This window comes from Lonchura striata, chromosome 4 (genome assembly GCF_050655825.1).
Source record: "Lonchura striata isolate lonStrDom1 chromosome 4, ASM5065582v1, whole genome shotgun sequence".
Lineage (NCBI taxonomy): Eukaryota > Metazoa > Chordata > Aves > Passeriformes > Estrildidae > Lonchura > Lonchura striata.
The window spans coordinates 69,512,072-69,539,978 of NC_140706.1; the positions used below are offsets into that span (position 1 = coordinate 69,512,072).

At 43.2% G+C, this 27,907-nt stretch overlaps 1 protein-coding gene across 12 annotated transcripts in view; it reads left to right on the forward strand.

Annotated features, from left to right (window-relative positions):
- The window catches only part of ARSJ (arylsulfatase family member J), a 117,140-nt gene that overhangs the window by 43,329 nt on the left and 45,904 nt on the right, over positions 1 to 27,907 (forward strand). For 9 of the 12 annotated variants that reach the window (XR_014955252.1, XR_014955251.1, XR_014955254.1 and 6 more), the window contains exon 1: positions 26,654 to 27,231. Coding sequence is in view for 1 of the 12 variants with exons in the window: in XM_031504670.3 (XP_031360530.2) it covers positions 26,864 to 27,231 (368 nt within the window). In the remaining 11 variants the exon portion in view is untranslated. Of the gene's footprint in view, positions 1 to 671; positions 766 to 26,653; positions 27,232 to 27,907 lie in introns of those variants that run through there. The other 3 variants (XR_014955259.1, XR_014955260.1, XR_014955261.1) reach the window with 1 other exon arrangement.

Consider the following 27,907-nt stretch of genomic DNA (forward strand, 5'->3'; position numbering starts at 1 on the left):
CTTTCTCACAATTACAAACCCCTAGTTAAAATAAATATCTGACTGCCAGACATTCGTGGGCCATAGGTAGGCGTAATCTGCTTATTTTTGTTTGATGATATATTTAAGAACAAGTACATAACAGGAATGATTGAAAGCAAAAAGATACTCTTAAAATATTTTATTGATATTTTTGGGTTTCAAAATCTTTCCAAAAGTTGCAGAACTCTTAGACTGAGGAACAGTGCCAGAAACAATCTTATTTGCAATAGATGATCCAAGCAAATGCTGCCTTTTGATAATCTCATTACATAGTTCTACTTCGGACTATACCCTGCTCATTAATAAATAGTTGGTAAAACAAATTGGGATATATGGAACTGACTTTTTTTGTGCTTGAACTTACTGGTCAGAGCAGGGCAAACATGGAGTGTGTCAAATTTTCTTATGCAAATGTTGAGATTGTAGCAAACTGCTTCTACCTCATGAACTCCGTATTTCAGCCCAAATCCCTTCCCTGTGATTTTGAATCAAGCATATTATTTACTCTCTTGAAAATCCCCAGTGTTGTGGCTCAATTGCTCCAAATCCAAGCAAATCCAATTTGATACAACAAAATAAAAAAACTTAAGAACTAGTGAAAAGTGTGGTTTGCTTTTTTCTTAACCAACATGCCACTGTGATCATTCCAGAAACATTCCTGTCATTAAGATCCGGCTCTCTCTCTCAAAGCACACCCCGTTTCTGCCAGTGCAAGGATCTAACTGCCTGTGGATTGACTGTGTGGTGAGTATGCACTCTGTTAATTAAATGCTAAGTCTTTCTTTTCAAAGATAAAAATAATTGCACTTTTTGGATCTGAAATGGCAGCAAAATGGAAATTAGCCACCAGCTTCAATTTTACCTGTCTTGCCACATATTTTGCCTTTCAGACCTGACAATATGTCTTGTGCTCAAATTACTCCATAAAAAACTAGGACAGTTTCTTTTTGGTGCACCAGAATCAGGAAATGACTACAGAGTGATCACACTGCTATATGAAAATCGGAAATGTGTCTAGGTGTTCCATTTTGGCTGGGACTGCTGTGTGATGGGAAACAATCCTTGAGGTCTCAGGACAGGAGAGAAGCCTAAATCCTTTAGGGAAGGAGAATTCCAAATCAATTGTTCAAATATGAACCAAACCAACATGTGATGTCTCTGTTAAAGAAACAGCCTTTGCCTTTTGGCACCCTGAATTAGTGTGCCCTGGCCAAGAGTGAAAATCTAGCACTGTTCCCTCTCCAGAATAGCTGCATATCCTACCACTGAAATAAAATACCTTTGCATAAAGTACAACTGTTCTGAACCTCTCAAAGCAGAGAGGAGTAAGTACAGTATAGAAGTGTTGGAGTAATTAGTTGTCTCTCTCTCTCTTATAAATCAGTGGGAGCCAGAGATGTTTTATTAAACTGATTTGTAGGTCCATTCACTTTTTAATGTGTAGTTTCCATGCTTGTGTGTGGGTCAGTCTTCTCTGTTTCTAAAGCAGATTTATTTCTGATTTCAGCTGAGCTTAATGCTTTCTCAAATGGCTCTTCAGGAAACAGGAGGGGTCCTGAGGCTTGGTCTGGATTGTCGGAGGCACACAGGCATTTGCATTTCTCTGGAAGATTTCCACCAGGGCAGGAATTCTGTAGGTGGCTGCTGAGCTCATCTCAGTGCTCATTGCTGCTGACAGGGAAGTTCTCCTTCCTCCCCACCGTGCGCCTGTCCTCTGTATCTGGCACTGTCACATTCATCCTGTCTGATGTAGGAGAAGGTGGCAGTGTGAAAGCCACCATCTGTGGTGGCAGAAGTTCTAACTGTCCCTGCCATTTCAGAGACCTTCACCAAAGCTCTTCAAGTAGAACATCTGAACACTTCAATTTGGCTTCATAGCAGTAGCACAAACTCCTCTTTTCTTTATTTTCTCCTTTTTTAAGCAGAGGAACAGCTTGGCTGAGCTTTCTGTTTGCTTTCCAACTGTCCGCACTTTGCCCTCAGCTTTTTACCACCCAGACAAATAAAAATCCCCAAGTAGCTACACCCAATTTGTTTTCTTCCCCTCCTTTTGTCTTTTCACAAAAACTCTGCTGGCTGCACATTGGCAGAGTTCAGGTCTGAATTGAAGAGCCTCCACCCAGCTGATTCCACAATGGGAAGGGTGGGTTTGGATTCACATGCAGGTTCATTGTAATTTTCAAAAGACCACACTGGGCTGACAGTCTGCTTCAACTCACAGCAGTTATTTTTATTAGCGCATTAACCCCCCTCATTTAAGTACCAGGATGCTTCTGGAATCTTCCAGGGCAGTTAAAAGCTTAATAATTTTCTGACCATTTTTTGACTTGTGTTTTAAGGGGTGTGGTTCTGCCACATTCCTGAGCACACTTGGTCTCAAGGAAGTTGCTGAGGCCCAGAACTTATAGACCTGAAATTCTTAGTTCACAAAGGCAAGTGTAGTTCTTAGCATAGATTTCTTACCAGAGGGTAGAAATAAAATCAGTGTGATCAGGATGCAAAGAATCATAAGGCTCTTGAGCTCAGGATTCATTCTTGGTCAGATTTGGTGACTGGAAGATTGAGCACAGAGGAGTCAGACATGTCAAGCTCCAGGACCCTCTGAGATTTCTGGCACTTGCAGGCTGTGAGCCTCTTTCAGAACTGCTTCAAAGGTCACTCAGCTCTGCAGCTTAACTTTCCATTGCCTATTCCACACTCCTGGTGCATACAAGCTCTTTTCTTGCTCTACCCACTGCAGTGAAATGATTGTTTGCCCTGTGATACAGTTTCATGTAAGTTTTTTCAAGCAGTCTGTGTTCTTTTAGGCAGCTGACATTCCCCAGAGACTAAAAAGTTATCTTTGTTCATGGAAAAAAATCAATGTAATAACCATCATGATCCTTCCTCCTTACTTGCTTTACTACACTCCTGATTCACAGGGAGTACCTAATATTGCTCCCAATTGCATTCTGCATGTAACCTCTGTGCTCTGAATGATGACAAGTGTAATGCTTACACTTTGTCGTGCACCCTCCAGGAATTACATTTACACCTCTCAAATGATTTTACACAGACTGGAAGTGGTATTTGAAACAGTGTTACACTATAGACAACAGCCAGCAAAGGTCAATGAAAGCATTTCAGGTTCATTTCATAGCAAAGTAGACAATGCATAATGCTGTTGTGCTTCACCCCTTCCCTTAATAACATATTTAAGAGCTTTTGTTTTGAGTTCAGCAAAGCATGGAACCTAAACCCAGAAATTATATCTAAAATCTGGCTTCTTAGGAATGAAAGTAAGGACAGCAATGCTGACTCATTTGTTTTTCAGAAGATGTTCATCTTAACAAATTGATTGCTTTTGTGAGTATTTCAAAAGGTTACTAAAGCACTTTGAAGTAGCAGAGACATATTGAAATTTGAAAAATCATATATCCTTTTTTGTTCAGGAAGATAATCACCTGCTATAACTTCATAGGACATTTCTGAAAACTTTCTCTGCCACTGGAAATAAAATAAAAACAAACAAGTAAGAATGTTTTATAAATGATTTAAAGTCAAACAGGATCCATGGCTTGTGGGTGTCCCATAAAATAATGCATTTTGCAAGTTGCTTTATTTTTTTCTTTTTTTCATTCAGTGTGGTATTTTTTCAGTATTTCTGTATGCAGGTGCTAACCCTGCCTCTAACAGCACCACAACACAGGAAAAACGAGTGCATTTTGCTGCTCTTAGGGATAGCACATACATTCAAAAGGAGTGAAAAATATGCTACTATTAATGATCCTCAGTTCTTGGAGAGGATGTATGAGACTGATTTTTTTCTGGCACCTCCAACAAAAACCCAGATCAGATAATTTTATTATTAACATAGGTTCCTATACTTGTCTGTGCCCTCCTGCTGTGGTAAACTGTAGCTCCCTTCATGATTCTTAAATCAGAAAGGGAACTAAGGAAATAGAAATCAGAAGAAATAAACCCATGCTGAAAATCCTTCTGGATTCTGTTTAACTCAAAGGTGACCCTGGCTTATATAAAAGGAAGGAAATTGCTTCAGGCTCATATTCTCACTTGCACTGGAGGAATCTCTGAAGGCTTGGAGTTTTCACAGTAACTGGGTAAACATGCAGGGATCTATCTTTTGCACCTGCCAAAATGTACTGGAAATCCTGTGACAACAGGTTTTTTGGCAAAAGTCACTATTTTGCTTTCAGACATGACCAGACCTAAGAAATGCAGAGGTGCAGAAAAATCAAAAGGAGAGGGGGGAAAAAAGGCAAGACAGGTTTTGAATCTGAGAGAAATGTGCTTGCTGCCTTTTGAGATAGTTCAGATTGCACTTTGTCCCACTCTGAGTGGGTTTTCTATTTGTAATAAAGTCTGGCAGTCTCCCACAGCTCACTCATACTGTCATTCCCAAGTGGTTTATTCCTCCACACTTGGCTCCAAACAAGCAGAAAAGGGATAATATAAAATACATCTCTAGCCTGGTACTGAAAAAGTAGAGAGACTTTCACAATCATAATTTAAATGTATTTCCTTGAAAAAATGCAGAGTGGAAATGTGCAGAATGGCAAAGAGTTTTGGGCATTCAGGTTTTGGATAGAAATGAGGGCATTTCCTCATCAGGAGGGTTGGGAAAGCATCTATTATGATGGAAGAAAAGGAGTTCTGGTCTTTGAAGCAAAGGTGTGCCCAGGCAGCTTTTCAGAGAATTTGTGTGTGACTGACACACTTGGAGAATGTGCTCTGCTCTGTGTCACATAATCTCACTAAGGTAACACAGCCATAGCTGGTACTGCTCCCAATTGAAAATTCTAACTCTGAGATAACTCACCCCATGCCTGTGGTAACTTTCTGTTGTTGTTATTGTTGAAAGAGTGAAAACATTTGTGAACACTCTGATATGTACAATTCCAGAGCTTGAATCACTACAGCATTTGTTTGGGTTTATTTTGGCACCAGTTTAAATGTTCTGGTCTACAGCATTTGTTTATTTGCTTAACTCTTGTCCTAAACTTCCAAAAGAAACCACCAATTTCCATTCAGTCACTCAGTTGCTTTTCTGAAAACCAACACCACTGGGGATTCAGGGAACAGAGAATCAGGGAAAATCTCTATGCTTGCATGGATTTCTTTAAATTCCCGTTGTCATCCGCTGTGACAAGCAAACTCACAGATCGAGACCGAGTATCCAAAGCCAGCCAGGATATTGGAGTGGAACAACCTAGACTCCCCTGCAGTGAACTCCCTAAAAGGAGACAAAGATGGTTTTACAGTCCAAACCCCAAAAGCTTTATTTGAAATAAAAATAGACGTGATTTTGAATAGATCTTGACAGAAACAAGACCTTAATACACAAGCCTCTCCCTTGCACAGAGTGAAAAGAGGAAGCTCAGGGTTATATCCAGCTTTCCTACAATCCTGCAGACATGCAGCTGCTGAAGTGTTGCAGTGCTCCTGTTTCTGCAAACAGTTGCAAGCAAGCCAAGAGATGTTTGCTGAAATCCTGAGAGGAACAATTATGTCAGGGAACTGCTTTCTGCTTTGCTATCATACACTGTCTTGCCCAAGAGCTGCTTGAAAGAGGTCATTTCCTCTTTCTGTGGCATTGCCAGCACCTGTTACTACTTTTCTTCAGGGCAGCTTTACTGCTTTACTTTGCTTTTAGGTTCAATTTCCTTCCCAGTGCATGTCCAAGGAAGATCTGCCTCAGGGAAAAGAATTCTTCCCTGCTATTTCTCGTGATGCTGGCAAACATCTGCTTTATGTACTTTAGAATCTGATCTTATTTGTCACTCAAAAGTGCTTTCTTCAAGGTGCATCTAAAAAGCTACTGATCATTTTTATCTTTTCTTTACCTCAATTTTGCTTGAAGCCATTTGTAATTTCTGCACCAAGAGAGGAAAATCTGATGCTGTGGTTCTCATCCCTGAAGTCAGGCTTGTGTCAGCCTTTCCATTATATAAACCCTTATTTTGAAGAGTTTCAAATTCAGCTATAAAAATTCAGTCTAGGCTGGAAACTGGCAAATTAAGTCTTTGCATGGAATGTTCCTTTTAATTAAAATAGAAAAGAATTGTATTCAATTGCCTTTATGTTTCTCAGGTCCTTGAAAGACCTGTCAGGCTACACTTAGAATGCTCTTTCTATGCTTGCAAGATCAATTTTCAGACATACTGAGGGCTTTTATCTCTCAGTTGGATGCAATTGCTCAACCTTAGATTTTCTGTATTTTTCTAAAGCATTTTGTTCGTCAGGTTTTCATTTTCACTGTGTCAATCCACTTAAAACAGTTTAAAAGTTGTAACAATTTTTTTCCTCTTAGTAGTATATTTACAATAGGAATCACTTTCTTATTCACTTCTATTCCTATCCTATTTTCTAATAAAAAATTTAAATATTCTTTGTGTTGTGCTGTTCTAGCTATGACCATTGATTCCTACAGGGAAGTGAGACAGGGATCATTTAATTGACTCATTATTTTCATACTGAAGAGTTCTTATTGCAACCTTGTTTACTGACAGATTTTACCTAGTAATTCCTTCCACAGTAAAATGTGAAGGACAGGACAGATAATGCTAATCTTGTTGTTCTGGGAGATCAAATCACTGTAGGTCAGATATTAAGAGAGTTTTACTCTGTTCTCAGAAAAATCACTGGGGATTAATGTGGAAGAAATGGAAAAAAGGGGAACTTTTGCAGTGAAATGTGATCATTGATTACTATATATATATATATATATATACATATATACATATATACATTCTGTATTAGACTTCTGTCTTGGTTAGGTGATGCCAAATTTGAAAAAAGTCCATGAAACATGACCTTTATCTTATTTTTTTTTTCTATACCTGGAGTTATCTCCATTTTAAGTGGAGATGTGTTTTTTGCACAGAAAAACACGGAGTCGCTTGCAGACAAAACAAAAAGTTGTGAAATTACCCCTGCAAATGGGCCAGGTGCCACCAGAATGTAGGTTGCAATTCAATGAGCATTTAAGCATGTGCTGAAGTTTATCCCTTTCCACTTATATGGGCTTAACTTTAAGTATGTGCTCACATCCCTTTGAAATTACATGATTCAGTGCCTTGGTGAGTGGGACAACTGATGGGGATTGCATTTTGCAAGATCAGTAAATCATATTAATAGAGATTACAGGAATGTAAGCTTTATTAATACAGGTGTGTGCTTGCAGTCCTCAGAGAACTCCTCTTTGCTATATATTCACCTTTATTCTATAACTGTTATAATGCTAATAGTATTATAACTATCAGAGATAAAACTCCACTTCTTAATTGAAAACCCTTGTTATTTCCTCAGTACAGTTCTCTTTCTGGCCCTGAAGTTTTATATTTCACTTCATTTGCAAATCCATATCTCCCTGGCAATATCCCTATGTTCTACTGTACTTCAAACAATTTGGCAACTAAACGAGTGTTTGAAGCTGATTTAATTACATTAGCCTGAGAAGCCAATTAGATATTTGTAGAAGGATCTTGCTGAATGCTATTTCTTGAATAGCTGAACAAGGCACACTGACCCTCAGTTACTCAGTTCCTGCCAGACTGACAACAATGTAAACTGAATCCCTTTCTGCAGGCAGCCTCTCCACACAAAGGATAAACAGTGGATGTGCTTTAACTCCAACGGCCTCTTGTTGTAATCATGAAAAAAGAGAAACTTCCAAGAAATGTCCTCATTTAGTTGTGCTTTGCCTTCATTTTTATATGAAGCCTTGGCAGATTGACCAATTTTTGAGATGAAAATTGGATATGTGAGAGCAAAGGATGGGAAGCTAGTTTGCTTAAATTCTCTTCCAACTATTCACTCAGAAACAATCAAAAACTCTTGTTTATTCAAGTTAGACATAACAAGCAAGGACAGCTCACATGAAGGCCAAGCTGATTGATTTCCTAGGTTTTTTTTCTAGGTTTTATGTAAAGAGTTTCAAGAATGGGATTGAAGTCAGGTGTAACATCCATTCAGGCTGTCAAATCATAATGCTCTGATCCCAGTAACAGCTTTTTTCTTAGTAATTTCCACTAAATCCTACTCTCTAAACCCCACTCTAAAACCCTAAGGGCTAACAACTGTTCAAAATTCAACTTTTAGGAGTGTGGCTATAAATTTTGAAGCCTATTTGTGGGTGTATATATACAAAATCTTTTACCTCAAGCAAACATGATTCTGTTATTGAGGTAAGTCTGGGCAGCCTCTCTGTAGCTTCAGAATATTGCTGTAGTTCAAGTTTAAATATTGATATGGCTCTAAAGGTGCTTGGAAAAATTAACAAATTAGCATTTTGGCAAGCAGTATGAAACCTATGGAAGAAGACCTTAATGTGCTACAGAAGGTACTGCTGCTCCTGTTATTCTCTGGTCCTGGGAAGTTTGTCTTTGGAATGGTGGACTGAGAGAACCAGGAGCTCTACACAAAGGCACAAAGCGAGCTAGAGGCGGTTATATAAATAGCAGTGCCTTCTGTGGGTCCTTTGCTCTATTGCAGCTCTGGCGGTTCCAGCGAGAGTTTCTCATCTCGGATCTTCTGGCAATATCCTGCAAAGAGCCACCCCATTGTACTGCACGGGCTGTTGCCGTGGAAACGACAATATTTTTAGTGGTGCCTTTCAGCTGAAAAGCTCCGGTTTCTAATGAACGCTGCCGGAGCCTCGCAGCACCTGTGGGACAGGTCAGGGCTCCACGAGCGGCAGGGATGAGACAGGGAGGGCTGAAGGGCTGCTCCAAAGCCAGCGGCGAGCACCCACCGCCGAGCACCGCCCCACCTCGGGGCTCCAGCCTTGCTGCAGCTGCCCCTGAGCACCTTTGTCCTGTCAGTGGAGCTGCGTGCAGCTCGGGGGCACATCTCACAACTAAACAGGCAAGCTGGATCTAAGGAATAATGCCTGTTAGCGCTCGTTACTGGATTTTTTTAAATTAAGAGTAATACTAACAATGAAGTCAAATGGGGGAGGAGTTGTCTGGCTGCTTAAAGAAATGTGAAAATAGAGGGAGTATTCTAATGAGAGGAAAAAAAATCCTTTAGGGTATGTTATTTGTGCATTGGTAGTATCCTCACACTCTTTTCTTCTTCAGAATAACTTTTTGTTGATGTACCTCCTTTTGTTCACCAGCTCCAGTCCTAATCCAAAGTATGTAATAAGTGTGTGCACAAAGCCCTGTTTCCCACTGCTTTCATTCCCTGTATGCAATGCCCAGTATTTTTGGTGCAGACAGGATGCATCCCAAAATGTGTGCCAGTGCAATCATTGCTAATGTGCAACTCCATCACCAGTTGCTGTAGATCACAGACCAACCAATCTCGCAGGCTGTGGAACCTGTGTTGTTGTTATTTTTGCACATTTAACTTTTAAACCAAGCAAGAGCAGATTGAATTTTCTCAAAACTAGGAATAACTGGGCTTATATCTGGTTTAGAGGTCACTTGATGCTCTCAATAAAAATGATTCCTGAAAACACCCCCAAAACTCCCAACTAAATTGGCAGCTCAGGGGCTGAAATGACTCCAAAGTGCGGCGAGAACCAGTTACAAAGCAGAATTTTGGCGTCAACCCAAGGAATCTGTCAGCTATTGTGCAGGGAATGTGGCTGTCCTCCCAGTACTGACTTAAAACAGAAAATTGAGGGGATACTAAGGACTGGGGAAGTGATAATTTTATCTGGAATGTCATGGCCAAATTCCGAGGACAGCATGTAAGTGTCTGTGGAGGGAGGAAAAGAGACCTTACTTCAGCATGACCTCATCCAGAAGAAATCCCAGTGCCATATGTTCCCTTGGCCTGCATTTGATAGCACAAAGACTCTCAGATACATGCAAGGAAGAGAGGGGCTGGTTTCTCTTTTTTAGAGGAAGAAACCTGTAACGAAGTAGCTGTAAATCTGCATCTTGGTTTATTGGTACTACTTATAATCGGCTCCAGAGGTTTCCTGAGATGTAAAATGTAACAATTTTAGATGGAAAAAGGCACATATCCTATTGCAACAGCTTACTGTTCTCAACCACAGAGCATCTTATACATAGCAAGCAAAGACCAAGATGGATTTGTCTTTTGATAAACCTGGAAAACTGTGGCAAAACAGATTAATCCCTCAATACTGGGAGATTTGGTTAAAGTTTTTCCACTGGTTTTGCAATCACCCTTAATGAGTTATAGGAATATAATTTGTGATGTAGTTTTTTATTTTTCCCTTTGACTTTAAATCCAACTACTATGAAAATAATGATAAGTGGAATTCGACTTTAGTTCCAAAATATTTCAGTAGTATGGGGAAGGCCTCTGTTCCCATTCCCTTTCTGAAATGAAATGGCTTATTCAGAAGCAGTGCTGCTGAGGGGCTTCCACCCAGAAGACATCAACACTTAATTAAATTACGGTGCTATCTGAGGAAAGAAGTGCAGCAATTTCAGCGGCTGACAGCTGGATTTGCACACATGGACTTCTCTGAGGTGAGCCCCTGGTTTCAAATGCCCGGAGTCTGGCAGCACTTGGATTTCATGGCACGGTGCCCTGGGCGCTGCAGCTCAGCGCTCCCAGCTTGTGCCAACACAATCTAATTTGTCTGCAGGCTCTTCTCCTGTGATCCAGCTGGGCTGATGCTACTTAAAAATCCTGATCTCTCTCCTCGAAGGCTTCCCAGAGACGTTTCCCAGCGCAGCCTTTCGAAGCGTCCCGGGAAAGGCGCCCGTAGTCCCAAAGACGCTCCAGAGGAAAGCCGGGAGGTGCCGCCAGCCCTTCCGTCGGGCGGAACCGCGCCCGGGGGCGCACAGCCGCGGTGCCGCGGGGCGGGAGCCATCCCCGCGGGGCCATCCGCGCCCGGGCTGTGGCCGTGCCGCCCCGCGGGGCCGGCATGGGCGCTGCCCGGGCTCGATGGAGCCGGATGGAGCCGGATGGAGCTGGATGGAGCCGCCCGGCTCGGCCCACGGGCGCGGCCTCGGGGCTGCGCCTCATGGCGCCCCTGGCAGCGCGCGAGGGCGGCCCCGCAGAGCCGTCATGGCCGAGGCGGCGGTGAGCGGCTGTTCGCGGGAGCCCTCTTCCGTGAGATGTGCTCCTGGAAGATGGCGGCATCGCGTAAGTCTCTCTGCTTTTCGTGGTTTGCGGTTCTTTTGGCCCTGTGCTGGGCTTCAAGGAGGTAGCTTTGGCAGATAAATGGAAGACAACACGATGTAGCACTGTGGAAGGATTAAGGTTTCCCTGCACAGTTGGAATGCGCACACACTGGAAGGATTAAGGGTTGCCTTCACAGCCCCGAGGCTGCCAGAGCTCAAGGAGCATTTGGACAAGGCTCTCATCACGGGATGTGGCTCTCAGGGGTGTCCTGGGCAGGGCCGGGAGTTGCACTCGCTGGTGCTGATGGGTCCCTTCCAGCTCGGCATATTCCGTGATTCTGCACACGCACTGAATGGTTGTGCCGGTTCACCGGGGCAGGTTTCATACCATGTTCTGTCACGGAACTTGGCTGTCACCGTTCCTTTCAAAAAACCAACCCACAATGCAAACACTGTTCTGTTTTATCAGCATGTGCCAAGACTTGCCCTAGTGTAGTAACGGAATGTTTTCTTTGACGTTACTGCCTCGCTTCCATTGTTCCTTGGTGGTAGGTACTAGAATGATGGTAAAGCAGTGTTTTTCACAAAGCTTATAGGTTGGTATGGGGCGGTTGTAAGTGGAGATGAAGGAGTTAAAGTTTTAACTTCATGTGATCAAAGGTAACTCTTGAACACAATCCGCGAGTGTGCCCAGCTTAGGCTTTTGGGCAGGTGATGCTGTCAGTGGGCTGCTGGGGTTGCAATCCCTCCTCTGCAGGCGCAGTCAAGCTGCTTGGTAATTGAAAAGCAGAGGACAAAAGCACAGTGAGCACAGGAGGAGGGAAGGGTGGCTTGCCCTCACCTTGAAACCACTCGTTCTCTCCAGATCATTTCTGCAAAGAAATCACAGGCATTGCAGTCACCTCAGCTTAAGTAAGGTCTTCCATTAATAATTGTATTTAAAATTTTTTATCTTCCCCCACTTCCCCCATCTTAAAGTATATGTGTTCTTATTCTGAGAAGTTGTTTGGCTTAATTTTAAAATTATTTTGGTATTTAATTGAAAAAATGAATTTATGTGGTTTTGTCTTTCTTGTTTTGGAATTTTGATAGGAAAGAAATTAAAACCTAATCCATTCATTTTAAAAACAATAGCATCTGGATTATTTTTAATAAGGTTTTAAAATTCATTCATTTTCTCTTGAGAGAGAACAGCCTATCCAAAATTCTTGTCTTTTGTTGCCTAAGAGATTTGTCTGAAGCACTATGACAATTTGCATAAGCAACAAGAGCTGCCCTTTGGGTTCTCTTCTTGCTGTCAGTTCTCTTCTCAGTTCCTAATAAAAAATATCATTCTGTTTCCCTAGCAATTCCAGAGCATGTTGGAGCAGTGTAGTCATATGGTACCTTGATGTGTTGTGTTCTCACCCCTGCACTTCTCACACCCAGATTTCAGGCAGTCTGGAATGAAAGAAATCCAGGGAGGAACTCCTCAAAGGCTGCATTGCAGAGAGCCTTCACATATTCAGCCTAATAAGGTTTTCCATAGCAGAGCTCATGTGGTCTTTATGGATGTACTTTATATCATGTATTTTGTAGTTTCTTTTCCTCCCAAATTTTCATCCTGAATCAACAGGTAGAGGCCCAGACTTCCTCATGGGGAAAATAATTGCAGATATGAAGTGATTGCTGTAGTGTCTCTGTTCCAGACTCCCTTTCCAGCATTCTCTTTGCTTACATGTGCTTTGAAACTTTGATTTGAGCCTACTTGTAGTTCCATACAAAATGGGACTGGCTGAACTGCCCATTCTCTTTTTTTATTCTTAAAAAAAGCCATGTGATCTCTAGAAAATTTGTTGAAAGGAAAGGGCAGTTGGGTCCTAAGTGTCCAAGACCCCTTTTCACAAATGGAAGTGTGGGTTCAGAAACGCTGCTTGGGAAGTACCTTGTAGATTCAGAATGATTCCATGACACTATGGTTGTGTCAGAGCACCAGGGCAACTCCAATCACAAAAGAGATGATCCCTCTGGAGAAAATCTCCTCTAGATCAAGGATGTGTGTGCTGAGCACATCCATGATGAGCTGCAGGATTTGAGGATCACTAAACCCACGGGTTTCACACAGCTACTGAACAGACATTAGAAGTGTTACACAGGAAGCAATGCTGAGCATTGATTAATTTGGTCTGTTCCACTTTCTTTGGCTTGCCCTTGAGCATGGAAAGCAATTCCTTGTGTTTCCAGAGGTTTCCAGACAGTTTTTAACAAATGGCAGTACCAACCACGACCACAGATTTTTTTCTCGAGAGGCTCAGCAAACTGCAGTTCTATATTCATTTGCTAATTCGTTTGGCAAACTAAAAGGCTCTTACTGTTTCCAGAAATTGAACTGTATAAACTCAAAACTTCCTTACCTTTATAATTGATCCTTGTGAAGCCATTAAACCTTCCACATGTTTGGGCTTTTTTTTTAGCAGTACCTGTGTGCACAACACTATTCACAAGGTGCCACTTAGTACCTTGTGCTGCTGTAGTACATAATAGCCCTCCATCATACATCTGCACAGAGCTCAGAACTGCCCCCGTAAGCCCCAGACCAGCTTTTTTCAATCACGTCCTTTCCTTCAGTACCGTGAAGGGATAGAGGAAAAGGGGAGAAACATGTCTGCTTCATCAATTAAACTACTCTCTTTGCACTTGTTTTTTTGTATTCCTTGCTTTCTCACCTTTGCCAAATATGGTCTCCCAGCCCGTGACTGTGTTTGGGAAGGCGATTGTGCTCTGAAAGGCTTTGGGTCTGCTAGAAGAGAGAATTACCAGGATAAAGCTGATGATACCCAGTATTTACTTCTGATTGTGTAATACAGCTTTGTACCCAAAAAGAGGCAGAGGAAAGAGTGACCTGGCCTGTTTTAATTCAGCAGCACTGTTGGATCCTTACAAGTTGGATCTTTTTGCCTATTGCTTGCTTTACTTTTTATCAAATAATTTCTGAGAGACATTCATTGCTTAGTGAGTGCATTGTGGCTGGCATTAATTTTGGTGATTGAAACTCAGATTCTGCAGTTTGTTTTTAGCTCATGTTTTCTGTACAATGAAATGACACTTGTGGACCCATTCCTATCCAGTCAGCAATTCCATGGTGTCTGTAAAGAGACACGAATTTCCACTTCTGCCAAAAACCATGCGTGTGTTGTACTTGCCTCACATGAGCAGCAGGGCTGTTTATGATAGGAATTTTGATTGTGAGTGGCAGCGTGTGCAGGATGGGGGCCACATTCAGTGTGGGGTAAAGCAGATGGTGCAGAACGCAGGTCTGGTTTCATTCCACTCCCAGGTACTGTGAGGAGCCAGCAGGGAGAAGGTGTTTCCAAATGCCTGGAGGCAGGACTCACATGCTGTGAAAATCCTGATTATGCTGACAGACTTACCCCGGGCTTACATCTGTACTGAATTACAGGAGCTGCCCGTGTTTTGGCAAATCACAGCCATGTTTTTTGATTGCTGCCATGTTTCTGCTTCCCTCTCCCTAGATGGGACAGCAGAGACATTGCATGGCTGGGTTATATTCCAGGTAGGCTTCCATGCCTCTAAGAATTCCTACAGAATTGCATGGTTAACGTTTACAGCTTGTGTTAATGACGGCTATAAAGTTGTTTGTGTTCATGGAATTAGATATATCCATAAGGCATTTTCCAGCTCAGCTATGCTGAGGCCATAAAGCAAATTCTGCTGGCATTACTCACTGCAGTAATTCCCAAATAATTAGTCATCTTAGGTAATAGATGTGTGATGTGTCCCAGTCATGAAGTGCATAGTGCAGGCTATGGACATAAAACACGGTGGCTGCTTGGGAAACGCAAAACCAGAAATCAAATTGCTCAAGTTCAGTAAGGAGCTAGCTTCACACTTGCCTGTTCTCAAATCCTCCTGTGGAGCTTTTCTTCCACTTCTAGAGTTGGGAAACTCCAGTTCTGTTCTTAGACCTTGCATAAGTGGATTTCCTAGTTTTTCACTTCAAATTGCTTATTTGTTACTGAGAAGCACTAACATATATGCACACTTGTTTTATTTTCCCTCTCCTTGCAAAGAGGACTATCAATTGACATTGATACTGATATTGGCTGGCTTAAAAGCAGGAATATGGGTGGGGTTTTCCCCCCAGTTTTACCTTTTGGCTGACGTTCTTCTATGCTGGCATTAAAAACTGCCCAGGGTGTAATTCATCCTGGTAAAGTGTTGTACATAGTGCTCACAGTGTTTAGTGAATGCTACACACGGAGGAAATGTGCTGTTGGAAAATAAATCATCCTGGACTGATTCCAAAAGCATTCACCAAGTGTGTATGTGTCTATGTCTGTGCTTGGGTTTTGCCTGTGTGAGTTTCGGATTTTGTATCCATAAACTGGTGCTCAATTTTCATAGAAACAGCAATATTCATAATATCCTAAAATCAGTTCCGTACACTGTATTACAGCAAGAATTTCTCAAACATATAAATATGTCCTTAAGGAGATCTCTGTGATCAGTGCAACTACAAAGGAAGGAGACAGCTTGCTCGAAGTACAGTGTGTCATGCAGTAATTTCCAGTGTGCTAATCATATTAACAGAGAAAATACTGGTGCCAGTTTTACTTTAAGTAGTAAAGTTTTATTGAGTGCTACTGTCCCTAGCTGCTGCCCTTAACTTCATCTGATTACAAAACCATCTACAGTTTGGAACTGGTTTTGCAGCTCACCCTTCTTATAGGGGAACAGCTGGCAAAAAGAAAAACCGTGAAATACCAACACTTAAAATGCAAAAAGTGGAAAAAAGATCATAAATATAAAACCAAAATATTGGTTTTCTTACATATCTGGTAATAACCTCACTGGGCTTTCCAAAATGCAAAGTGATCTGGATCTCTGAGGCTCCCCTGAGTGTTATGAAAGTCAGTGAAATAAGCATGGTCTTGCTGAAATCCCACTGGGAATGCCTTTTTTCTAGTTGATCATGTTCTAGAACCAATGAGTGATAAATTGAATTGAAGGGAGATCCTCCCACATATAACCTCCCCACTTCTTTTGCTGTGCATCAGGACAAAACTATTAAGGTGTAAGTGGCTGCAGCCCAGGAAACTTTTTGGGATCTCTGTTTTGTGCTATTGCCAGGCCAGACCTTTAAAGGTCCCTCCAAGGCTAAGCCAAGCACTCCCTGTCCCTAGCACACTGCTTTCGGTACCAGGGCGTTTTGGGATTGACACTTTGTCATGTTGGGCACATTGCAGAGTTCCCAGAGACTTACTGGTGACTCATGTCTTGTTGCAAGGTATAGAAGTGATTCCAAGAGAATTTGTGGCAGCCTGTATTTGGGGTCCTGGCACTTCAGGTTAAAAGGTGACCTCATGGGGAGGTTAGTCCATTTTAACATTCCTCAGAATGCATTTCCTTGTGCATCCCTACAGCTCTCTGTGTGTGATGTGTTGGAATTTTGTGGTTCAGTGGTCTGTGGCAAGCAGCAGGTGAAGAGAAAATCCTGTAGTTTGGGAGTCCTTGGAGTTCGATATGCAAACCTTGAGCGATGTGTATTGAGTGATATAAGAGTCTCCACTGACCGTATATTCCTTATTTCTGTGAGTTGGTTCCAACCTCGCACACTTAAATCTTTTTAACCCCAAAATTTTACCCAAGGGACTCTTTTTCTGACTATATGCTGTGCATTGGAAACAGTAGACTGGGATCAAGGCTCTGGATCAAAGTCCAATCAGCACAATACCTTCCACTTGAGAGTTAATACACCCACACTGTTAGTCATAAAACATGGAAAGGAACCAAGTTTCCTGTTCCATTTCTCCAGGCATATCCAAGTTACTGTATCCTTGGAAGGAGGACTATGGGATATTTGTTTGGTGAGTTTGAAATGAGCCATCTAAGAACAGAGCTGTGGATTTGATCTGTATTGCTAGTAACTGTGAGAGCTCTGCTGTAACCAGAGATTGGCACAATTTGCTGTAACCCAAAAAAGGGAAATTAATGTCTTCATCAGGCTGGTTGAAATCAGGCAAGAGAGACTGGAGTTACTTGCAAGCAAGGCCCTTCTGGAGGGGACCTCCTAGGTTTTTGGCTCCAGGTTTCTGCCGTAGCAGGGAATTGCCTGCTCCAGCCCCATTGATAGAGTTGCCAAGCCCATCTTTAATCAGTGACAGCCTCGGCATCAAGCAAACATAGGCCTCTTTGATTTTCAGAAAACAGCTTGTGTGGTTTGCCTCTACGCAGAGTCAGTCTCAGATCACTTAGTGAACTACACAGCGTTTCTACTTCTTCCATGATTATTCTAAACCTGATCTTTTCTTTTATGCAAAATAGGTGTGTCCGTTTTTATCATCAATGTTGGCTAACATTTGGATGTTGCCTCTGATAAGGGTAAATACAGCTAAAGACATACAATACAGCTGCTGGGCTGCTGGCTTTAACAATTTTATCAGCATCTGAAATTTACTTTTCGGTTCAAACCTGAGCGTGAGAGGCAAATGAAACATGCCTTGTGACTATTTGTTGTAAAAATGTGGGAGTGTTCTTGCTTTTTTCCCTTAAAAATGAAGAGAAAATGCATTAACACAACAAAGTTCATTAAAATGCATTAACAAGACAAAGAAGAGATCTAGGATCCAAAATGTATTAAACAAAATTTTTTTTTTAAATCCCATGAGAATTAGGTGCCTGATCCATGATCTGAAGACATGGATCTTTGGAAATATTATAAATACCCTGAATACATTTATATTTGTTTACTTTAGAGACAACATTAGAAGGAGTTTCCTATAACAGTAAAAAAAGAGCATGTTTTTTATATCTCTTTACCCAAATCAAAAGATGGATATGGCTTAGTTATAAATGCTCATTACTACATGTCAGAAAAAAGGGCAACACATTTCTTCTTGATTCTTGTATTTCAAACAGTCCTATTGCACAAAATGCAGTTTAGGTTTTTATTTTATGACAATTGAAGTAGTGAAAGTTTAGACCATATATGTTCTTACTGTGTCTAGAATTATTAGGGTTTATGGTAGCAGGAGTTCTGTTGGTGAAAGAACCTGTGCAATAAAGAGCATCAAAAATTAACAGGAACAACTATTGTTTTATCCATCATATATGTATATAAAAAAGTATTGACCTACCGGCAGCTGCAAATTATTACAGATTTAAGAGTAGATTTTGCCAAATACATTCACTTAAAGTCCATTTTCAGGGAAGAAATGTAACCTGAAGATCAAATAACTCAAGGCTTTCACAGGCTGATACAGCAACTGCTGACACCCAGTTGAGGAAATTAGTTTCTCAGGGCTTTTTCCTCTTTTTTTTTTTTTTTTTTTTTTTTTTTTTACTGCTGAATGTGGTGATAGTTTTCTATTTCACAGCATTTACAAGGCCTAGCACTGGGGAATGAAGGAAACTGAAGCAGTAAAACTTCCTCTAAGCCGAGGCAATTACTTTAGCAACTGCAGAATCATGATGCTGCAGCAGCTGGTGTCATCCCAAAAGCATTGAATAGCTCATTAGAGCGCCATAGCTGCATGTCCATGATGTTCCAGGGACATCAATGGGTTTTCAACCACTCCTTACTTAAAACATGTTCCTCCTACCTGCAGGCACTGTGCAGTGGTGTGCACACTTCACAGGGAGTTCTTTTTTCCAGGATAGGGTTTGGAAAGGTACCTGGGGCTGTCAGTACCCCCACACCTGCTGACACAGGGTATTCACACAACTTCTGTGCCTGCAGCCTGGGGCACAACTCAGAGATTTATTGTGAACTCCTAGCAAACAGCAAAGAAGGAGGAGCAGCCTATTCCGTCTTGAGCACTTCCAGAAGAAAAGGCAGCATTTGCTCTCTAGAAACACAGAGGGACCTCTAACAACGCATTCTTTGAACGCTCTGCCCGTGCCTTTTCCTGCACTGGGAGAGGGATTTGCTTCCCGACGCAACGTGCAGTGCCGCAAAACTCCTAAGGCAGCATAAAAGTATTACTGTTCTGTGTCTGAAGAGATCTGTCCCTGGTGGAGCTGAGCTTAATGATACTGTCAGTAGTCCAGAGCTGGCAGCACAGGACCTGCACGGGTAATTCATCCCGAACGGGAAGGCGAGGAGACAGGAGGTTTTCATTTCAGCGTGGGGAAGGAAACACAAACCCACCTGGGAGAGCAGCTTGGTTTTATTGCACAGCTCTGTCTGTCTAAAGTCCTCTCGCAGGAGCTGAGCCTGTGCTTGGAAAATGGATGGAGGAATGTGGAGTTTTGAGAACAGATAAGAACCGATGGGTGCTGAGGCAGGATATCAGAGCGTGTTGATGAATCCCAGCATCGTTGTTTTAAAGCAAAGCTTTACTTAGGTGATCCTCTGAAAGAGGATTGAGTTTCCTCATTGCCCACAGAGTGTTGGGTTACCGGTGGAGATGTTTCACAAGGTTTGTGTGTAATTGAAAAGACAGCCTGATCCAAGCCATTGAACATGCCTGACAGGAATTCGGAAGAGGGAATCGGTGGGGCTTCATCCACAAGCCCAGGACGGTGCTGGGGCTGTTAATCCAAGCAGCCATTTGTGTGATGTTACCAGAGCAGAACGCTGGAAAGGGTTCTCAGAAAATTCTTAATTCATTACGTGTGCAGTTTGGGCAGGCAGGGGATGGTATGTTTTCAGAAATCCTGGCACTCATCCAGACCCAGCTGAAATCCCATCTAACTTATGGAGCTGCTGACTTTGAGAATGCTCACACATTCCCAGAGGAGGTGAAGAGAAACACTCTACCTGCAGAATTTCGGCTCCTTGTTAATACTTACACTGCAACAGTGCCCTGAGGCTCTCATTTGCATAGCACGCTCCTATACAATGTTTCGGCTGGGATTTATTACCCTCTGTGGAATCAGAGCGGTTTTATGGTTTTTAATTACCGATCGACCTTAATCAGCAGTTTTTGGTTGCTCTGGTGTTCAGAACATGCTGCTGCCTACATTTTACATTTCTGTGATTCAGTGTGCCACTGAATTCCATTCTGGCCAGCTTTTGCAGTACAATTTGATAAATGCATTCTTATTCCTCCTTACCTCCTGGTTCCTAAGCAACCCTTATTTTCTGCCAGGTTAGTTATCCCTTTACCTGCTGCTTTATGACACAAAGTAGACAGTAGTTTTGCTGAACACAGCAAGGGATTTTAGTGTAGCAATGGGTTTTTGAAAGAATGTAAAACTGGTTAATTGTCACTTAAATGTGGAGCTGCTCTATTAATTTTGGAAGAATTGATGATGTCATCCTAGATCCTAGAAAAAAGTGCCTGCAGCAGAAAAAGGCACATGCAGCCTTTATCGACAACAGGAATAGTCTTGGCAGCACAGTCCAAGAGAAGAGCTTTATTAAACTCCTGTCCATTGAGGAGTCTCTTTCAGCAGGCTGTAAATTGAGCTCACAAGGCTGTATCTGCACAGCAGCTTTAATGCAGTTTGTCTTATCTCTAGGTGGAAAGGTCACTTCTACCAAAGACCTTTCTAAGGAGCTATAGGTAGGGACTCATTCATAAAAATGGGAATAATAAACTGAGGAAATGTACCCCCAGACAATATACATTCTCATATTCATAATAAATAGCATTTCTTTAGAAATGCATTGTGTTCACACATACTTAGATAATTTACCAAACTTGCATGAAGTATTGATTGATTTAAATCTCAAAAAAGAGACTTACAGCTCATTTCTCCTTAAAAGCCTTGTGGCTCTTTTTTTTTTTTTTTAATATTTTTATCATATTCTATCTCTCGGTGCATGTCTGGGTTATGTGAGTAAGCAGAGAGCTTGGCATTGGGTGAGGAATGCATGTAGTTGCTTCGTGGACTGGACAGTATCAAATTCAGACTAGAAATAAAATACAGAAGTTTCAATGATTGTGGTTAACACCTGGGATAGTGAATCAGGGTCTATAATGATAACTTTTAAATGAAGCCTTGGTTAGTTTCTAAAACATTTGCCCACATGTTTATAAGAGGATTATTTCAGGGAAGTTCTGTAGTCTCTGTGACATGAGCTGCTACACAGATGGGAATGATGGGCTCTTCCAGCTTTAAAATCTGTAACTACATCTAATTCTTACTGTCTTCACTAAGAGGTGCCATGACTGCTTTGAAAATCTCACTCTTAAACTCACAGTAAAGAAAGCAAATGAAAGTTCTTGCAGTATTGCAGTTGCAAATATGAAATGTACTAGTGAGTTTAAAGCAAACCAAAGGCAATATTCTCACAGTGCCTGAGCCAAACTGGCTTTGAGATCCAAAACAGGAACAGGTTCAATAGAAATCCATATCATCGCCCTCCCAGTTACTCAATAAGCTCAGAACTCCCCAATCTGCTGGGTGCTGGAAGGACCCATGTCCCAGACAAGAGGCATTTGTTCTGGCTCCAGGCAGATAAGGAATATGCTGGATCAAGCCTTGTTGCTTTTTCTAGAGTGTGCAGGAGGAATGCAAGTTGGTGCTTCTCTGATTTGACTGGTTACTTCTGCTTTTGAGTTTAATCCTCCTGCTTGGTTTGTGAGTAGGGATTACTGAGCTACGTAGATGACATTTATGATCCATTACCTAACACTTCTCTGCAGCAATGACATTCTAGCAGTTAATAATTGTGAACTAGGAACGAGCTGAACAAAATGTCCCAGGCAAAGGTGAAAGAGCGAGGTGTTGGGGTGGGTTTGGGTTGGCTTTGGTTGTTTTGGGTTTTTTTGTAAAGACTGGGTGTTTGGGGGTTGTGATTGTTGGGGTTTCTGGGGATTTTTTTGTGGGTTTTTTTTTTTTTTTTTTTTTTTTTTTTTTTTTTTACCTGAATAATGATAAGGTGAAATTAGAATTTATTACCAGAGTAATTTCTGATATTGCAATCTGTAGAGTTCTGTACGCATGAAGCTTTTATTTGGTGTGTAGCAGTGAATCATCTAAATGCCATTTCTAGTATTTAACAGCTATTTAAAACATCCTGAGCCTTACAAACACTTCATTAGCATTCTTCCTTCTAGGGACAAGCACCATTCCTGGTTTAAATCATCCCTCTCCCTAAAGGCTTGCATTGGAAAGCACAGCGTTTTGTCAGCTGTGCACCCATAACCTTGAAATCAAATCCTTCACAAGGCCAAAAGAAATACTTAGAATTATATTTTTGCTACAGTTGTACCCTTTTGACCAGTCTATATTTTCAGCTTTATTGTTGCATGGGATAAAAATGTCCTGTTGTGTGAATGCCAGGCAGTTGGTAGAACACTTGCAGCACTCTGTGGTGTATCCTTCCTAAAGTAGGGAGTTTTTTTTCTGGACAGAGAAAAAAGTTTTTCTTCCATTGTAAAACTTCAGTAATCTTGAAAAGAGAATAAATCTTCCATCCTGTTTGAACTTCTTAGATTTATGTTGCAATTGCATTTGTTATGAGCTCATGCCTTGCTCCACTTCTTTTGCTCTGGCCTTTTTAAGTGCACTAGAGTGCAGTTTTAAACCAGAGTGCAGTTTTAAACAGGACAGGTGACCTTTGTGTAAAGCCACAGGCTTTAGGAACAGATGAGACTGTTCCCTCCATACTGCTCATGGCAAGGAAGCCGTGCTGGAGATTGTAGCTGAGAGAGTCTTAGCCAACATGCCAAAGCTTCAAAGCACTAACATGCTGATGGCTGTGGCAGCCTCTGAATGTGTGCTTCAAATTATTTGGCTCTTCAGAGACTGAGTAAAGCCAGTAAAGTGTCCACACCCCTTGTTCTGACAGCCAGACAGACAACTGTGACCTGTGCTAAGTGACCTGGTCTAGTGGAAGATGTCCTGCCCATGGCACAGAAATGGAACTACATGGTCTTTAAGGTCCCTTTCAAACCAAGCCATTCTGTGATTCTGTGACTTGGCATGTGCTACTGAAATTCCCCAGTTCCTACAGAAGCACACCACTTGCTGTTTCCAGAAGCAGCCATTTCAGTAGGACTACAGGAATTTAAAGACTTTGTTCTGTTTCACTTGGGACCATTAACCTTATGTAACTGGGAAATGGGAGACTCTTCTAGGAAGGCCAGCACCAGCTCCAAAGTTGTGTTGTTTCAGTGATTGCAGGGACTGACACGAGAGGGATATCTAAGGTCATATCCCAATTTTCCAGAGTGACTTTATTGGCATCAATTGAGTGACTCCACATTTACATCAGTGCAGGCAGCTGAGATCAGAATCTGGACCCTTGCCTACAAAATACAGTGGGGAGTTGAGGAAAATCTGTGTTAAATATAGAATAAGCTCAGAGCAAGGCTCTGTTTATGTCATCATAAAGCAGGGAATAAGCCACGGGTGGAATCTGAGCATTCCCAAGCAGCACATCTGTAAATTAATTACCAGGGTCCACCAAAGGAGGCAAAGGGAATGATGTCAAGGTTGTGACTCACCAGACTTGTATTCATGTTGTAGTTTGCTATTTTCAGTGATGAGTGCCTGGCAAAAGCACAGCACTCACCTGGAAAGCAGAGTGCAGGGATGTGCTGCCTTTTCCTTCCCCTGTGAAGAAGGTATGCTGAGGACAGGGGCATGCAGAAATGAGCGAGGTGAAAGGAAATGCACAGTTACTGTTCCTGGAAATATGTAGAATATTGACTCTGTGTGTAGGCCAAAGCCTGCTTCGTTCTTCCTCCAGTTGCAGCAATTCAGCTAAAAATAGCAGTTCACAGAGCTGTTCTTCAGGCAGACAAAGTTTCCTGGCCTCAGGCATGATTAGGAAGAGCACTGAATTGCACATCCCAAATTGCATCATTCCTTGTTACTGTCAGCTCTTAGTCACAGGTAAGAGAAACATGTAGACTCCAGCTAGGAAGAATTACCTTTCTCCAGCTAGGAAGAATTACCTTCTCAAGACCGACCTCAGTGTTAGAAAAACAGTTCAAATGTTACCGTAGGAGCCTTAGCACTTGAATCTATTTTTTCTATAAACTGTCTTCCCAAGCCCTCACTTACCATTATTATTCCTGTTTCTCTGTAACTTGGAGTGAAACTCTCTCTCAGGAAGAGTGCTGGCACAAGGAATGAGAGTTTGCATGTTCAGCCTTCGTGCCAGAGCTCTCTCCAGTCTCCTGCACCACAGGACTGTCATCTTCCCGAGGCAGCTGGCACAAAGGGCCAGTCAGGGCAGAGAAAGGGAATGGAACACGTGCTCTTTTTGGGATGTCTGTGTGTGTCAGACATTTCTGGCTCGGTGAGAGCAGGTTGGTGACAGCCTGACCTGAAATAACCAGCAAAGGGCACCTCTAAGAGCCCCCACCCGTGCTGCAGGTAACTGCAGATGAGCCTCCAGCTGCAGCCATCCACTCTGCACAAATTTAATTTTATGGGCTCAATACACACAGAGACTGCATGGCAAGCACTAAAAATATATCCCTTCCTAATGGTGTGCTAAATTCAGTTTTAACTAATGTATGTTTGAATTAATGTATTCACTGCACACAAGTTTAAATACCTATGGATGTTCGGGATTTCTTTCCCCTCAGGGAAAAAATACTTCCTCCAGCTTTCACAACTCTTCTCTTCTTTTCACTAAGCATCCTGAATGGTCTGTGTAAACCTTGGCTACAATTTCTGAGCATCTACAAATACTAAGTAGAATATTATTAGCACATTATCTTCTAAGGCCTTTCTGCTTGAAGGTCAGCAGAGTATTTTGCTGACATAAGCCTACTTTTGTTTTTGCAAAAGTGGGGAAAAAAAAAAGGAAGCTTTGTCAGGCCCAAAAAGAGAGAAGGTCAAGTTTATAGATGTCTGGCAGAGATTGCCCTGAAATATTTTCATTTGCAGTTGGGTGGGGACTGACAGGGTTTGGTATGGTTAATGGGGCACTGCAAAGTCACAGGCTGCGTTATTCTCCTGTCCTCTTAGAGCTGTTCTATGGCATCTTCTTAATAATACATTTTTTCCTACTTTACTGCTAGAAAATGTGTATATATACATTTGATCAGATACTTACTATGATACTCTGATGTTTGTCTGAGTCCATGGTGCTACTACAGCTTATATTAAAAGGAAAGTATCATATTTTTTCGTGTTAAAGACAAGATGGCATCACAAATCCAATTTGCATTTGACCATTTATGGATTTAAATTTCTACATATATTCTTTTGGTCTTGTAAATGTGGGGAAAAGGAGTAAAAATTGGAATAGCAAATTATTTTAAATTAAGTGTAACTTCAAGGAATCACAGAATGGTTTGGGTTGGAAGGAACCTCTAATTCCTACCCCCCTGCCATGGGCAGGGATGGTAGATGAAAATGTCACAGTTTCTTAAGTTTAAGATTTTGGATTTTTTTTTTAAAAGAGCTTGTGTTAATGTGCTGTGATTTCAGAAGATGTTCTACCTCAGAAGTGAAACTCTGCAGGTTTTAGGGTGCAGTTTACTTTTATTGTATCACTTTTCAGCGTGGACAAGCTGTTACTTAGCACACTGAAATCCCTAAATCCACTTCTACTTCCATGTTTTCCTGCTGTAGCATTGAGAACTTTGGCATAACACTTAGTTATTTCTAAAGAGGTCTTTTTCAGTGGACGTTTTAGAGTGGGGACAGTTTTGTATAACCTGATGTGAAGCAGGTTAGTTAGATTGGACCCAAATTAAAGTTCACTTAAGACAGCACTACTTTATTCTTAATCTGGGAGAGATCCCAGAGGGATGTAGAAAGTCCCTTGGCAGGGACCAGCTGGAGCTTAGCACAGAGGTGCAGGAACTAGAGGGCTTGGTCCAAGTGTCTGTTTAAGAGTTAATACTTTATAAAACCTGGTGGGACTAGAAGTTGTTCATGCTGACTCATGTTAGACAGGTCGGACCTGCAGATTCACTTCAGCCTAATCGTGTGTGAATATCAGTTTCTGCTTGACTCGGTGTCTTCCAGGACAGGGTGAAGTTGTATTTTGCAACTGCAGCACATTCGTACTTTAACCCAAGTTCTTAAAAGTGATTGTATTCTGCAAAGGCGCATTCCTGGCGTTTGCCACAGCCTCGCCAGAACTGGAGGGTTTGGGATTTAGGGCTGTTTGTGGCTGGAAACAAATCCGGTACGTTCATACCTTCCAGATGTTTGTGGCCAAGTCAGAAACTCTTAAAACAATCAATATTTCGAGGGGGCGGAAGGAGCAGGACCACCTCGCTGTTGGGGGGAGGCTGGGGCTGGCGGCCGACCGGAGTGGAAGGTTTTCCTCTGGGATGCGGGGGGCGGGCGAGGGAGGGGAGGAGGTGCGGGCAGAGGGGAGGAGAGGGAAAGGAAGAAAAGAGTTGCGGACGGGTCGGGCAGGGGCAGGAGCCGGGGTTGCGAAGGGGCCGGGCAGGGAGGAGCGGGGCTTGCGGGCGCTGCCGGGGCCGGGGCGCCCCTGTCCTCCGGCGGGTCCGAGCACCGGGAGCCACCGGGGGCGGTGGTGAGGGTGGGCGGAGGGAGCGGCGCGGCCCGGCAGCGCCGAAGGAGGCGGGCGGGGGGCGGCCCGTCCCGGCTCCGTCCCGTCCCGGGGCGCCCCGGCTCGCCCCGCCATGGGCAGCGGCCCCGGGACGGGCTGGCAGCGGCGCCCCGGCGCGGGGCCGGGGGCGGGCCGAGGGTGCTGTGACCCCCGGCGGGGCCCTGCCCACCCGCCCGGCTCCGGCACCGGCTCCAGCGGCTGAAGTTGCCGAAGTCGGGGTGACTGCGATGTCGCTCGCCCGCCGGGAGCCCTGACGGGCGCTGCCCGTCCCGAGGCCGCCTGGCTTTGTTGGGTTTTTGTTGATTTATTTCCTTTTCGTTACTGTTTTTCCGCCCTCCCGCCGCGGTGGATGGCCCGCGTTGGGCGCCGCCGGCCGCGCCGCCCCAGCCCGGGGAGGATGGTGGCGGCGGTGCTGGCCGGGCTGTCCCTGCTCAGCCTCCTCACCTGCGGCTACCTGGCCTGGGGCAGCCGCCGGGGAGGTGCCGGGGAGGCGCCGGGGAACCTGCTGGGAGAGGAGCCCGTGGCCGGCGCCCCCCGCTCGCAGCCGCACATCATCTTCATCCTGGCCGACGATCAGGGCTTCAGGGACGTGGGGTACCACGGCTCTGAGATCCGGACGCCCACGCTGGACAAGCTGGCTGCCGAAGGGGTCAAGCTGGAGAACTACTATGTCCAGCCCATGTGTACACCATCCAGAAGCCAATTGATCACTGGAAAGTAAGTTTGCTACTACTTCATCATTCGCCTCTCCAGCCTAAACTAAACGCCGTCCCTGTTGGAAAGAGCACGGGTGAGCCTGGCAGGTTCACGTCTGGGTTGTCCTATGGGCAGAAGGTGCCTCTCTGGTTCCCTTGAATGGAATGGACTTGTGATAGGTTTGAAACAGCGAAACAAAGCTGTCACCCAGGGAGGCAGGAGGGTTCAGCACTGCGAGCTGCCCTGCGTGCCGGAGCACACTGGTACTTTACAGCATCACTGACAGACGTGCTGGTTGTCAAGTAACAATGCTATTGCTGGGGAGAGAGCTGCTCCGCTTTGCTCTGTGATTTGCGAGGCACTCAGAGGAGGAATTGTCTTAGGGAAGTGCCAGCCTTTCGTGTTCTCCTCTGCTGGTGTTCACTGCAGTTGGGTCGCGGGTCTCATTGACATTGTCTTGATGTGAGTTCTCTCCAAGGGTTGTCCTGCATTTATGAGGTTGTTTTCCCACGTGGATGGGCACAGGGAGTTCAGGCTCTCTCAGCACCCTCATAGCTTCAGCATTGCTCTTGTCACTTTGCAGACAATGACAAACTTTAATGTTAAACCACTAAAATAGGTGCTTCTCCTAACTGGTGAAAGCACTGGGTGGGTGTCATGTGCTTTGCCTTAAAGTTGTGTTATACTGTGGTCTGCT